This window comes from Microtus oregoni, unplaced genomic scaffold (assembly GCF_018167655.1).
Source record: "Microtus oregoni isolate MIOR12 unplaced genomic scaffold, Mior012 000008F_ref0000371, whole genome shotgun sequence".
NCBI lineage: Eukaryota > Metazoa > Chordata > Mammalia > Rodentia > Cricetidae > Microtus > Microtus oregoni.
Genome location: NW_024543067.1, coordinates 51203729 through 51218746, shown reverse-complemented (window position 1 = coordinate 51218746; position 15018 = coordinate 51203729). Strand labels below are relative to the sequence as shown.

Here is a 15018-nt window from a genome sequence, read left to right as displayed (position 1 = left end):
GGAACTGAGATCACACTGAACAGATGTTACAGCTGAGTGTCTGTTAGTGTTTCCATCAGCAACCTGCGTGTGTGTGTGTGCGTGTGTGTACATGCACATGTGTATTTTCAGAGAAAGTGTGGGGGAGCAGAGAGAAACTTCATGACTCAGTGATTTTAGAGCACATCGTTTGAAACTTGGCAGCTGGACAGAGTCCAGATGTGGTGAGGCTTTGGGGGTGTTGCGTTTTCTCTCCCATTACTCAATCTGGGGGCTTTGTCTTCCGTTGGGTAACATATAAAGACCAAGGGAAACAAACAACAAATGCGCTTTTGCTGAGTTTGGAGACTTCGTGGTTGACTGAGAAAATGAGCAGGTTTGCAAAGGCGGCTCAGATCCAGCCTGTGGTGTCCACTGCAAACAGTGGGATGCTCACTGAATGAGTAAGTGGATCTGAGGAGAAGGAAGGGGAGGCGGAAGAGGAGGAAGGAGGCATGGAGAAGGGCTGGGTTTTTTCTTGTTAGGTATATATAAACACCTCCCAGCTAGGGTCAAATGGATGGGTCTGATGACATCTGGGAAAGGCCCACCAAACACCTGTCACTGTGGATTTCAACCACAGCCTGTACTTTAATCAGAATGTGCTGCATTCGGGGCTAGCGGTTGCATGAATGATGTCATTGAACTGTGACCTTAAGAGGCAGGCAGATATAATCCTCTTCATGCATTGATAAAGAAACCAAGGCCCAAACCAATTCACTAATGAGGCCAATCAGTACTGGCAAAGCCTGAACTCAAACCAGGGAGAATATTGGACCCCAATTGCTGTTCTGTACTACACTGGCAGGATCCCAGCCAGGAAGCCTGATGCCTGGGTCTTAGCCTCACGCTGGCCTCATTCCTGCATCATTTCAGGTACAACCCTGTTATCCAGGTAGCCAGGCCAGCCAGCCCTCTGTCTGGAGTGCGTATGGAGAAAGGATGTATTTAAATTTACATGAGATGCTATTATGATGACTTTTTTTTTTTGAGACAAAGTTTTTCTGTGTAACCCTGGCTGCTCTGGAACTCACTTTGTAGGCCAGACTGGTCTCAGACTCAGAAATCCACCTGCCGCTGCCTCCCAAGTGCTAGAATTAAAGGTGTGCACCACCATCTACTAGCCTATGATGACAGCCTTGACACTAGCTTCTCATGGGGCAGTGGACAGTGGTCTGGAGTAGAAATGTTGCTTCTCCTTGCTTCTGTCTAGGGGAGCCAATTGTGTTTACATGGGACACTGTAGCTGGCATAGCCTTCTGCCTGGGTGCGGCTATGGAACAGGACAGGAAGGCCACAATGTCACAAATGGCAGGCAGGAAGCAAGGGACTTAGACACTCACTGTCTCCCACCCTCACTTCCCCCAGATTTGGTTTGTGTGTGTGAGAGAGAGCTCTCAGCTTTGATTGCTCCTAGAATAGGAAGAGACCTTGGATGGCATCAGCAAATCAGACAAGAAACTGGAATTATCAGAGTGAAGTGACAAGTTTAGGGCCACCTAGCTCATGGTGATGGATCTGGTCTGGATGCTGGCCCACATGCTGAGCCAGTTCTATGGCGACAGATCTGGTTTGGATGCTGGATCACATGCTGAGCTAGTCCATGGTGACAGATCCTTCTGGATGCTGGACCACATGCCAAGCTAGCGTCTTACCTTTTTTCTAGAGCTGGGCTTTGCTCTAGCCACAGCTGTTTACCTGTTGGCTGGGTGGTGCTAAGACCCAGGGTGGGATCAGGGCCAGGGGGCAAGGAGCATTGCCTTAGGTCTTTCTCTCCTGCTTCTTTGATCTCCCTAGCCCTGGGCTTGGTAAGAACTCTCTGCTCTCACTGTCTCTGAGTGCAGAAGGGTGGGGATGGGGGTTTGTTCATAGAAAATAGTGGAAAGTAGAGCCTTCTCCAGACCACTGCTGTTTTGGTGGGATGTTCGGACCCTACCCAATACTTAACAAATATCTCTTCTTCCCACTGTACTTTAAAGGTTGTCACTTAGGATTTGTGTCACCAAGAGGGAACTTCTGCCCTCTGGCTGTGAAAGCAGACTCTGAGAGCCCTAAGACACAGTTCCTATGGACCCCATAACTCTAGAGAGCAGAGCACATGGAAGCCCAAAATTCGTCAAGGCTGTGAGAAAGCGTTTTTAAATCCACCATCTTTAGGGGACTGGAGAGACTGGAGAAACCACTTGCTGTACCATCATGAGGATGAACTTCTGGATCCTAGCACCACATAGCAGGTGGGCATCCCACATCCATGTTTAACCCCAGCTTCAAGGGGGACAGAGAACTGAGGATGGTTGGAGCTAATACGCTCCATTAGGCTGCCATAGGAAACATAAGACCCAGACTCAGGGAGAGAAGTTGCCTCAAAGGAATAGGCCACGTTGGTAGAGAAGAACCCCCACTGCTTTCTTCTGGCCTCTGTGCACCTGCATACACACACACGCACACACACACATTCACACACACACACACACACACACACACACAAGCGTGCACACACACACACACACACACACACACACACACACACACACACACACATGGTGTGGCTCCAACCCCGAGCCTGGCCGGGCTGGACAGAGTCTGTCGGTACTCACGCTGGATGTCTATGGTGACTGAGGTCTCCTTTCCTCCAGGGATGGCTTTGTTGGTGGCTCGACACACAATACTCTGCCCATTTTCTACATCTCCCGGGGAGATGAAGAGGGTGCTGACAATGCTCTCACGTTTGCCATCGCGAAGCAGAGTCTGGGGAGAGAGGTGGTGAAGGAATAGAAGGTCTCGTGTTACTGAACTGAGATGGCCCAGGAGGGAAAGACAGACCTCTGGTCAGAGAACAGAGAGCTGTCGATGGTGAGTGTCGGTAGGAACTCCTGGGGGAGTTCCCTTACAGTCTTGACCTGGTTGAATGCTGGATGGTGGAAGAAAAAAAGGAACTAGAGAGATTGCCATGCTGTGTGAAAAACAGCCCATACTTGCAAGCCAAAAGCTCAGCAGAAACCAGGCTTAGCTGACTGGAAGCCAGACCTTGGGTAGGTAGCTGCTCCTTAGAACTTAACTGGTTTCTGTGTTCTATCCCTGATGTTGGCGACTCTGGATCCATAGCAAGCAAGGGGAGGGGTTGCAGTAGACAGAGAGAAGGAGTTAAGAGCAGGCTCAGGTAGGACATCCGCAGTCTGTGCGCACTACCTGCCTTTGATTATTTCCCCATGTAAGCCTTGTACCTTCCCAAATCATTGCACTTCCTCATCTCATTAAATCTCCTCCACACCACAGCAGAGACGATGCCAGCGCTTTCCATCTGACAAGGCGGACACAGGCAAGGCTCATCCAGGCAGCAAAACTACCAAACTCCTGCTCAAGTGGTAGTGGTGGAAGGAGTACTGGGGTTCTGCAGTGGGTGGACCTTGCCCTCTGACATTTGTGTCTGCCCCCGTTGTAGGAGGGGGATTCATTTGCTGATTAGTCCGTTAAGGGATTTGAGATGAGACCATCCTGGGTACAGGAAAAGACACAACGTAGGCAGCCTTTGTTAGGATGAAGACAGAGGATAGGATGCTCCTTCTGCAAACCAAGGAATGCTGGGAGCTACCAGGAGAGACCAGGGAGGCCTCTGCACCCCTGAAGTAGCACAGCCTGGTTGGCAGCTTGGCTTCAGACTTGTTGGCCTCGACAGCCTCATCAGTGCAGTGAGCACCTAGTGTGGTGCCGTGCCATGGCGGCACCAAGACGTGCGCATAAGCCATGGGTCTTTGCTCTCTCTTCTTGGAGCCTAGTGCTATCCCGTACCTGGTTCCTCCCCTATGGCTGCCACCCCCTTCACTCCTCTGTCCCTCTTTCCAGAGACTTCCCCATCACTTTGGAACCCATTAAGATAGGCAGGCACACAGAGGGACAACGAATGAAGGCGGAGTGGCCAAGGTGGGTGGCACTGGAGTCTGTTCAGACTTAAAGATGTCCCCTCTAGGAAGGAACTTTACATCCTACAGGGAAGGCTGCAACCTTGTTTTACCTGGATGGGAGCCAAGGAATATGTGACTCTACTTACTAAACAGCTCTCCTAAAACAACAATGGCTTTTTTTTTTCTCATTGTCAGATTTGTTGCAAGGAAGAAACATCATCTGTATTTTGCAAGTCACTGCTGAGTTCAAAGTGAACTGCTGGGCAGAACAGGGACTCACACTTAAGAGTAGGTACCCTGAGGATGGACTCTGGTATTCCTGACCTGGGCCTTACAGCTGGCAACACAGGGATCGAGTCCCACAAAGGCCAGTGACTGAGCAAGTTGACAGCAGCTCACGGGCTGCGGTCCTCTTCTATGTCCTCAGCTCAGCGTGGCCCTTCTTAACGTGGGGCCAAGCTTGTGGCCTCTGGGATGTGTAGAGCCTGGTGTGAGCCTCTGGGTAAGTGATTTCTACTGTAGGTCAAGCCAGTCTATAGCAGAAGAACAGAAGAGCGGCCTCGCACTTTCTCCTGTAATTTTTACAGCTGGCCAGATGTAGGCTCTGGGGCTTGAAACCTTCTAGTACTTTCTGTCCTGGCAGGAGGGGTGTTGGTCTTAACCATGTGCAGAGGGGCTAGTGAGAGGGGTGTGGCCTGATCCAGGGGTCCAAGGGCCAGTCTTAGTAGCCCATGGTCTGCAGGTCAGCTTCTGGGCCAGAGGCACAACTGGCAGTCCCAGAACAGGGTTAGATGGGGGTGTATTTTAGCCCCAATCCAAAGCCAGTGTGAGCAGGGAGCTACAGCCTGCGCCCTATTACCACATTGGCTTGGGGCTGCTCAGCAGACCTCGTCACCTCTATAAATAGCTAAGCGATAATAAGAACAATTTCCTGGATGAAAATAAGACCTCCGGGTAGAATGGCGGGAGGAGGGGAGGGAAGGGGAGGAGACAGGGTGTGTATAGTTCCTCTATATCCCTTCCTTTTCTGAGGTGCTAACGAGGGACATTTACATAAGTTTGACTGAGCCAAGCACCACTCCAAGGGCTGGGCCCAGGGCTTGGTGGTGGGAGTGGGGCTCTGAGAGTGGGGGTGGGAGAGAGCAGGGAGGCCTAGCTCTAATTAGGCCTTCTGACTGCTTTTCTTCCTCCCTAGCCCAGCGTGTTCCTCCGCCTCGGAATGATGATTAATGACATATTTACTGTGTCCAGGCGGGTGCTTTTCTGGGAAATAAAAATTCTGGTTCAAGTTGTTTGTTCCACCTAATTAGAGAAAAAAAGGAAGATGTGTTCATTAAACAAAAAGGAAAATGAGGGGAAGGCGAGTGTCCCAGTAGCAAACCACGGCGTAGAAGGCCGGCTCCGTACCCGGCCTTGGCCCTCAGTTCTCGAAAGAGCTCAGGGCCTGGGCTGCAGCCCCGCGGAGAAGGGCTGTGTCTGTCGGCCCCTCAGACAGATCTGCTGACACAGCTGTGGAATGACTATGGGGAGGGAAGCCAGAGACTCCAAGCCCAGAGGGGTGTGAGGTGGCCATGAGTGTACTTTGCTAGCTCCGTGGGGGAGCCGTTCTTGGCAGAGCCCCTTTCTATGGCCTTTCCCTTTGCACTGTACCCTAAATCCCAAAGAATAATGCACCCAAATGATTACAATGTTTCTTTAGCCTGATGGAACCCAGAACGTCTGGTGATCTTTGGATGTCCCCAGAATGGGCGCGGGTGACATATTCCTATTCTGGTCCTGGGCATCAGCTCTGGTAGAGTGAGTAAAAAATGGCTGTGAGGTTTACATGGTAGGAAACCAAGATGTATGTCTACAGATCCAGGATGCCCATGCTGCCTTCAGGAGCAGAACCCTCAGAGCATAGCGGCTTTGCCTATTGTCCCATTGTGTTTCCTTTCCGTCTCTAAAAAGGCCTTTCATGTACCCGTGCTTCTTACGATGACATTGTGAAGATAACAGCCCCCTCATCTTTTCAGGGCTGACCCTTGATTAAGTGTGACTTCCTTCCCATGGGCGATCTTGAGTTTTGTGTTTGAATGGGGAGAAGTAGACAGATGCGTGCATCCAAGTCCCCCTTGCCCATGGTTCCCCTTCCCCTTCCCGCATTCCCTTTTGAACTTCTTCCTTCTTTTATCTTTTGCTTTGTTCTTCCTTTGTGAGTCTTCTCTATCACCTTTCTTATAGGCAAATGAGGTCTTGAGACTTGGTGGACTTGAAGGTGTCAGCCAAGTGGGATTGTCTACCATTTGCTGATTTTTATCAGAGACCGGTTTCCTCTGTGCCCCTCACTTCTCTCCCCTCCTCTTCTCCTCAGGGAGTCTGGCTCTGGGGTCACACCTCAGGCACCGAGGCTTCCACTAGTGTGCAAATCAGCTCTGGGGTTGGAGCTGGGGAAGGATTATACAGGGTCTCTAGTTTCTTGACTCACCATTGGAGAGTGGTGGGCACTAATGTGGCATCAGACTCTGAACCCAGGCTTATTGACGAGACTTTGATGATAAACCCTGAGCATCTACAGCGATGTTGGCATACCAACCGATAGGGGCCAGGACCGGGCATATATACAACATATAGGCATTGTGAACTGAATTCCTGAAAGTCAGCCGTGTCTGCAGAGACTGACTGCATTTCAGTATGGTGGAGAGATTCTAGCCTAATCCTCCGGAACAGCCACTCTGTGTCAGAGCTAATATCCTGGGACTAACAGATAAACTTTTCAGAATCTGTTAACTTAGCAGACCACCAGTTTCCAACCCAAAAGCTCAGATAACATCTTGGGCCTAGAGAGAAGTATACCCATCTTACTGTGCCTACCTCTCTGATGCACCCACCAAAGAAATCTGCCTTCATTTTAAACTTGCCTTTATTGGTGACTGTCTTTATTCTGTTGAAACTATAAAAACTTCATGAAACTGATTTCATGTTGGAATCAAAAATCTGGGGTAACCAAAATCAGTGTCCCTGGCCCATGGTTGTTCGAAATGGCTCCAAAATAAACCATCCCTTAGTCCCTTTAAAGTGAAAGCTGTGGATCTTTCATAGACAGCATTGTGTGGCTGGGAATGACTGCTTTGGAGCATGGTTCTCCGAGAGTGGATTTCCACCTCTCTCCTGTGTGTGTGTGCCCACCTCTGTTTGTGGGCCTTCACAGGCTTCTGCCCAGTAACTGCACCTAAGGAACTCTCTCACGGGCTTCACTGAGGATGCAAGGTTCCCAGTGCCCATCTGAAGAGAACTGGCTCCGGTGCAAGCTTCCTGTTTGTGCCCACAACCTCACTGTTATAGTCCTGAGGTCACTGAATTGGCATCTGGATTCTCAGCACTGGCCTGAGAGGCTGGACTCTGGGGGCCGGGAACACTCTTGGGGCAGTTGCTTGGTGTAGGTGGTAGATCCTTCCGACCCTCTCAGGACCTCTGGTGAGAGGTAGAAAGCTGGGCTGAGCCCTCAGAGATGGGCAGCCTGAAGGCAATGCAGTGTGTGGGTGCCCCAACTCTGGCGCTAAATATGGGCTGCTCATTGATATGCAAACAGCCTGGAGAGCCTTGAGCAGGCCTGATTGCCTGGCAACAAGGCCTTCTCTCTTTTCCCTCCCCACTCACCTCCCCCACCTGCTGTGTCTTTTGTTTTTTTTTTTTAAATAATTTCTCTGTTTCCCCTTTTATAGACACTCGAGGGTCCATATAGGCCTGTTGTTATCTAGACTGAATAGGAGTTACATATATAATGTAGGTCTGCACAGTGTCATTTGCCTGAGACCCTGCATATAACCTCTGCCCTAGAGCTAGAAAAGATGCTTTCATTGAAAAGGTGAGTAGAGGTGGTTATCACATGACATAGAATAGGGTAGAGACTCTGGGCTTCCAAATTTGACGGACTGAACACAGTGTGGTGGGGTGACTGGAGGAGACACTGTGTAGCAGGGAGAGTGAGGGCCTGGGGATGTGAGCCAGCATCCTTTTCTGAGCAAACTCTTTGGAGCTCCTCTTAGCCCAGGCCCAGTAGATACCGGGGGGGGGGGGGGGGGCAGGTTGACGACCCCTGGAGTAGGCAGGTAGCCTGAGAGTGGATGTCTGTATCTCCTAAGACAACAGCATTTTCTCTGTGGCCCCTAGCAGGTCAGAGCCTCATCACCCTCCCTGGAGATGTAGCAGAAGTGGGAAGAGAGCGCCCAGGAAAGGTTTCCCTTCCAGCTAAGGCCATACTCATCTTCCATTTCTATCACCTGTTCCTTCCTCCCAGGGTTTGCAGATTGGCTGGCATTTCATATGCGTGCCCTGTGACATCCATTTTTGTATCAGGCCCAGAGAAGCAGGAGGAACAAGGGAGAATCCCAGCTGTCCCCAGATTCCCTAGACAGTGTGTCCGTGAAGTGACAGGGAGAGAGGCAGCCCTCTCCCTCCCTCCTCTTCTTTCAGCAGATCTGGCAGGCAGCGAGTGTAGTTGCAGCACAGTCAAGCGACTCACACTAGCACTGGACCACAGGGACAAGCTCTGCGGTGCGTGCTAGGTAGACAGAGCACAACATGAGCAGCCTCACGCTCCAGCGTGTGCCTTCCCCACAGGTATACCCTCCCCTACAGTTCACTACCATAAGTAGGGAACGCTACCCTCAAACTTGGAGGCAGAATAAACCTTCTTTCTTTAAGTTGTTTTTGTCAGGCATTTTGTCGCAACAATGAGAAAAATCGCTAATGCAGAGTCCTTCCTCTCTTCCATCCTCCTTACAAGGAACTTTGAAAGAATTACATTTGCTGGACATGGTGGTGTACACCTTGAATCCTAGCACTGGGAAGGCAGAGGCAAGCGGATCTCTCTAAGTTCAAGACCAGTTTGGTCTGGAAGGTAAGCGTCAGGCTGGTCACGGCTATGTAGTGAGACCCTGTCTCCGAACAAAACAAAGTAAGCAATTTACACTCATGTGTTTGTTTGTGTATTATGTATACGTGCACACATGCCATACTGTGCACGTGGAGGTCAGAGGACGACTTGTGGGTAATCGTTCTCTTCTTTTACCGTGTGGGTCCTTGAGTAGTTAGGCTTGACAGCAAATGCTTTTGCCTGCCGAGCAGTCTCGCCAGCCCTATAAGGAACTTTGGTATGTTTCTTTTGAGTCCTACAATAACCCTAACAAGTAGTCCCATTTTGCAGCTGGGGAAACTGATGTGGAGCAATTAAGGCAACATTATGGCATGATGGGAGCCCAGCCTGCAGGACTCTGTGGCCTGCCGTTTGGACACTGCCACAGGATCTAGAACATGCAGGTGGCCAGGTGTGAGGACCCGGAAGACCGGTGATGGTCCCAACGGCTGTATTTATTGCAGGTTCAGTCTGCCAGGAAGGTTTCTTGGTTGTGTCCCCAGCCATCCCGAGACCTGAGTGCTAACGATACCCTCAGCATACAGATGAGACAGACATGAAAAGTTTAGATCCCATAGCTAGAGGGTGGTGAAGGCCGAACTCACATTTTGGCCACCCAGCGTCAGTGGACTTAACTGCCACCGAGTGGCAAATGCTGAATGAATGCCTTATGTCCAAATCTGTCAAGGCTGCTTCCTGGGGACTTCGCTGTGGACTGTGTTTGAGTGGTTGTGGGTGTGTACTTGTGTATTCTCTGTCTCCCTCTGATGTTTCTGCCTTTGTAACTAAGCCAGAAATACTGTTTGGCTGGTGACAATCGTCTTTGCAGTTCTGGAGAAGAAATGGCCTGGACTGAGTTTCTGGGAGGAGATGGGTGGGGTGGGAGTCAGTTTCCGACAGCTCCTCAGCTTGGGCCTATGGCTCTTGTTGGAATGCTTGTTGTTGCACTGAGCTCCAATCCATGGGTTTACAGCCTGTGGTAGCTAGAGCTCTCCCTGAGTGTCTCTCCCTGTGCTTTCATGTTCAGAGGAGGAAACTGAGCCCAGGAAATAACTTGCCTGGAGTTACAGAGAGCAGGGCCTGGCAGGGACTGGCATCTGGCCTGGCTGCCATTCCCTTTGCGGCAGTCAGAATGGGAGTGGAACTGGGCAAGGACTGGCACACAGTACCCTTTCCAGAAGGCAGTGTGCCACGCTTGCTGAGGCATCCACTGTGTGGGCCTTCTGAGTGGGTTAGCCTGGAATCGGTCTCATAGAGTGACCTTGACCCCTGCCTTCACTAGATGAGTCCTGTCCCCTTCTGTTCAGATATCCTGGGCGGGTCAGGCTGGCCCAGCTTCAGAGCCACCAGCGACAGACACCTCCAATGTAGGAACACCCTTCTCTTCCTTCCCAGCCTCCTCTGGATGACCTTGGCTCCTGGGCTGTGTGTTGCCTTTCCGGACATCCCCACAGTGTGGCTCCACCCAGGATGTGAGTGGAGGACTTATCTCCCAAGAGAAAGCATGGTTCCTAGGGTGAATTCAGGTCTAAGAGAAACCATTTGTTTGGGGATCTGGCCCCAGGAACTGCGCAGTAAGCCAAACTTTGATCAGCCGCCGCCGTTGGCAGTCTAGTCAGTTTGGGATGGGAAGGAACTGTCCTTAGAATAGAAAAGGCCTTTCTTTACATCCTCTGTGGATGGAAAAGTCGTTTCTTTTCTTTGTAGGGCCCACGGGGAGGAGCCAGCTGGACATCTGAACTAAAAAACAAACATGTGTCTTGACACCGTCTGAAATGGAGGACCCTGAGTCAGGGCCCTGAAAGATTATACCCCAACCTCAGAATCTGGAGGCTGCTTTGCCTGGTCCTCTGATTTAGCCTTTGGTGGTTTTCTTGGGACCCATAGAGATCTGAGCCTATTCTGGGAGAGTCTAGGTGAAGGGACACCTTGGTTCTGGTCCTGGTGCTCCTAGGACAGACAGTTCCCTTTAAAGTCTGTTTTCTGTCTTTAGACAGAAGAGTTTGGCCCTCCAAAGGTCTCCTTCATCTTGAAGGTTCTGCAAGATGTAAACCCTGCTTGGACCTGTATAAAAGTCTCCTGGGGTAGTCTGTGGCACTGGTTATTTCTGACCATATTCACGACAGTGTGGCCAACAGATGAGAGAGCCATGGCCATTGCAGAGATGGATTGCTATTCACAGTCCCCAAGAGGAGGGGCATGGCAAACCATGCCGTATAGGGCCACTGGGAGTGGAGGGTGTGTGTGTGATGAACCTCTGCTGTGGGGAAAGGGATGGGAGGCAGGGTAGGGGCCACACAGCTTTAGGGTTGGTTAGCTTGACTAGCATTAGTGGGCTCTGGGCTGTAGAGGGATCTGCCATTTCTGATTCCTGGTTGTGGAGTTACCACTCTAGACTACAGGAGGCAGAGAAAGGCGAGCATGGGGCTGTGGCCTCTAGATGGGCCAAAGAGTGAACAGTAAGTTAACTCTTTCTGGGGACCGGTTAACCTGGGTCAGCTTCATATCCCAGGGTCTTTGAGACCGCAAGCCGCCAAAACATTATAAAAGACAGAAAACAAAGTCAACGAGTACCACAGGGGCTGGTTTTGAGTGCTACCGCGTGGGTTAGAGACAGGTCCATAGGCAAGTACATCAGGGCCAGAGGCTTAGATTAGCCCTTCTGGGTCCCTGTTCCGGCATCTCAGTAGGCAGCCGTGGAAAGCAGGCCAGATTTTGCAAATTAAAACACAGGTTGGCCTATTAACTTTGAACGTCAGATGAACAATGCATAATTTTTTAGCATGGGTACAGTCCATATAACTTGGGAGATATATGCTAAAAAATTAACTTACTACATTTTCTGAAAAAAAAGTCTTATTCAAGTCAGGCTCTTTTGAAAACAAACAAACAAACAAACAAACAACTGTAAGCTGGAGAGCAGCAGAACCATAGAGGTTCATTTCTCACAGTTCCGGAGGCTAGAAAGCCCAAGACAGGGCAGACTGACTGGGAATGGCAAGGGCCAAACAACATTGTAAGTGGCCAACTTCGTACAATGTCCACACATGGTGGAAAGGACAGAGTTCTTCTCTCTTGGGCCTCTTTTATAAGGTCACTAATTCCAATCATGAACGTACCTTCCTCATGACATAACCACCTTCCAAAGGTCCATTTCCACTCTCTTGGAGCTTACGGTTTCAACACAGGAGTTATGGGGGTGGCACACAGTTATTCAGGGGAGCACATAATAGCTGTGGCAACTCTAGGTTCGGTTACTTCTGCCTCAAGTCTGCTCTTCTGACCGTATCTTGCTCTAGGGTTTTTACATATAATTATCCTAGTGGGGGTGGGGGTAAGACGAGGAGGTAGAAGCAGGGAGGCTAGTGGAAGAAACAGTCTGAGAACTAAAGTGACCAATAAAACAAACCAACAAAACAGAGAGAGTGAAACAACAGAGGCGCTTCCACACGGAGGAAGACAGAGCTGGTCCCCATGTTCCCGACCCCTCCACCCTTGCCTCCCTTTATCCTTTGTCCCACTGCCCATCCCCCATCCCCATTTCCTCCTCCCTGCTCACCTTGGAGTAGGTGGCCCCATTGATGACCTCTCCTTTGCGCAGCCAGATGATGGACGCTGCGGGCTTGGCATTATCCGCATGGCAGGTCAGGTTAAGAGGGTCCCCCGCCCGAAGGCTGATCACAGGCCCCCCTAGGATGATGGGGTCATCTGGTGGTACTGTGGGGAGAGGAGCAGAGAGGTCAGATTGGGGTAGGTCTCTGCTTGAAGTGGCAGAGGATGATGAGCAAGAATTGTTATACTTTGATAAAGAGTGTCGCCCTCTGTGTTACAGTGATGGTAACAGTAAAAGGATGTGCAGTTCTTTGTCTTTCATGGCAGGAATAAGCATGTGTGAGCACAGGCGGTGTCCCTGGCTAGTCTCACAGACCTGGAAGAAGCAGTACTTTCAACTGAGATACCAGGGACCAGAAGGATCTTTATTTTCAACTTCAAAAAGTGAAGATTTATTTTTATCTCTTTTAAAAGATATTATTATTATTATTATTATTATTATTATTATTAGATTTTTCAAGACAGGGTATCTTTGTGTATCCCTAGCTGTCCAGGAACTTGCTCTGTAGACAAGGCTGGCCTCTAACTCACAGAGATCCGCCTGCCTCTGCCTCCCGAGTGCTGGGATTAAAGTTGTGTGCCACCACTGCCTGGCCTAGAATCCTATTTTTTAGTTGTGTGTGTGCATACACATGGATGGCAGTGCTCACAGAAGCCAGAGGCATTGGATCCCCTGGAGCTGGAGTGACAAGCAGTTGTGAGCTGCCTGATAGTTGTCTTGGGAACTAGACTTTGTTCTTACAAGTGTAGTACCTGCTTTTAATAATTGAGCCATTAATCCAGCCTCAACATTTTTTTTTTTTTTGGTCAAGCTTTGTTGCATCTCTCACAACAGTTTTGAAGGAAAAACACTATTTTTTAAAAAATCACAATTACATAGACCTGGAAACTGAAGGTCACCACCAAGGGACTTATTCAAGGTCACATGGTGAAAGTATGGCAGAGTTGGGGCTGGGAGCTGCACCTTTGACCCTTGATCAGCCTGGTCCCCTCCCTCAGTTGACAGGGAGGGTCTTTGGTCCTTTGGAGTTTCTACCCTGGCCTTTCCTGAGCTCTGTCCTTTATAGTAGCTCTTGAACCCTGATTCCCACTCAGAAGGAGTTACCCCCCTTTTTTTCTACAAGTAACAGTGTGGTTAGTGGCTGGTGGTCCCATATCCATAGTGCCAAAGGGAAACGAACATAGGATTGTCCCCTTCCCTGTGGAGCAAGGTCCCTGCAGGGCCAATACTGAACTTCAAGCCTTGAAGCATCTGCAGAGACACCTGTTGGCTCCAATGAACCATGTTTGATTACCGTGAAGGCCACACTGTAGGATGCACAGGTATGGAGGTAATCCATTATTATTTAAAAAGATGACCCTGGAAAGCCAGGAGTTGACTAAGGACACATGGCTGCCTCTGAGGCTGGTGCTTCTGGGCATATTTAAATTTCCCAGGCCCTTATTGCTCCATGGACAAGCCATGCAGGAGGTAGGGCTTCATGGAGACCATCTGAAGAGACTGTCCCCTGAGGAACCTCTATCTTTTCTGCAATCACCTATTACATTAGCCCTAGAGGATGGAAGGGGGCTCAGGGACTCACCTGACACACAGAGGTGAGAACTCTTCAAGTTCTCAGAATGAAGGTCAGGTTGGTGGGCGTGTCCTCAGGATTTGGGGACCTAGTGCAGAGATCTTTTATGGGCTTTTAGGGAAAGCATCCCTCCAATCTGACCCTGGGCAAACAAATGCCTATGCCTGTGGTTTGTAGTGGCGCCCAGCTACAGAACCTGCTTGCCTTCCTTCCCTCTGTCAGCTCCTGATTTAGTCCATTGGACTTCTCTAACAGACAAAGGGTCCCATGTTTGGCTAAGCCAGTACCCAAAGCAGCAAGCCTTTAAGTTGGTCACCTCACCTATCCCTGTATAATCCCGATGGAAGGTTGGCTCATTTCTAACAGCCCTGAAGAACCATTTCCTGAGGAACCTCAACTTTGTAGGGCTACTGGAAATGGGACCACTTTTTTACTCAAACCAGCTCTGGATGTCAAGAAGATCCTGGCCCAGGGAGAAAGTTGGCCTTATCTAACCCTTCCATGCTATAGCTCTGAAGCCAGGCCTCTCCAGGAGGCCCTGGAGCTGCCAGGCTGGAGGAGGCATGGGGGTATGGGCTGGACACTGCAGATAACCACCGACCACTTGTGCCCACTATACCCTTTTATTAGTGCCTGTAGCCTCCTTGGGGTAGGCGTGGCCAGAGAGCAAATGGGGGTTAATTAAGGCTTACCATCAGTGGGGGTGTGACTAGTGACTGATGAAAAGGATTTCAGCTTCCTGTGGTGGGGCTGAGCTGGCCCCTCCGGCAGTGAGGGCTGGGACTTGCAGTATTCTGTGGAAATTTGGGTGCTCCTGTTCAGTTCTCGCATTCCCGAGTTGGACCTGGGCTAGAACAACTGGTCCCGGAGCAGAAGGACCACCTAGCCCTTTTGGCATCCTCTGACTTGCAATGATGGGTCAAGAGACATGCATGGCAGAAGGTGTCCTGGATCAGAAGATGACAGCAAGGCAGTGTCCTCAGGCAGAAAGTGTGAACACTTCCGCTAGTGCTGA

At 50.1% G+C, this 15018-nt stretch overlaps 1 protein-coding gene across 5 annotated transcripts in view; it reads right to left on the bottom strand.

Moving 5' to 3' along the window:
• Nucleotides 1–15018, bottom strand: part of Kirrel3 (kirre like nephrin family adhesion molecule 3) — a 551931-nt gene that overhangs the window by 30276 nt on the left and 506637 nt on the right. For all 5 annotated transcript variants that reach the window (XM_041657584.1, XM_041657585.1, XM_041657586.1 and 2 more), the window contains 2 exons: nucleotides 12377–12534; nucleotides 2616–2766 (listed from right to left, as the gene is read on the bottom strand). In XM_041657584.1, the coding sequence (XP_041513518.1) occupies nucleotides 2616–2766; nucleotides 12377–12534 (309 nt within the window). The remainder of the gene's footprint in view (nucleotides 1–2615; nucleotides 2767–12376; nucleotides 12535–15018) is intronic.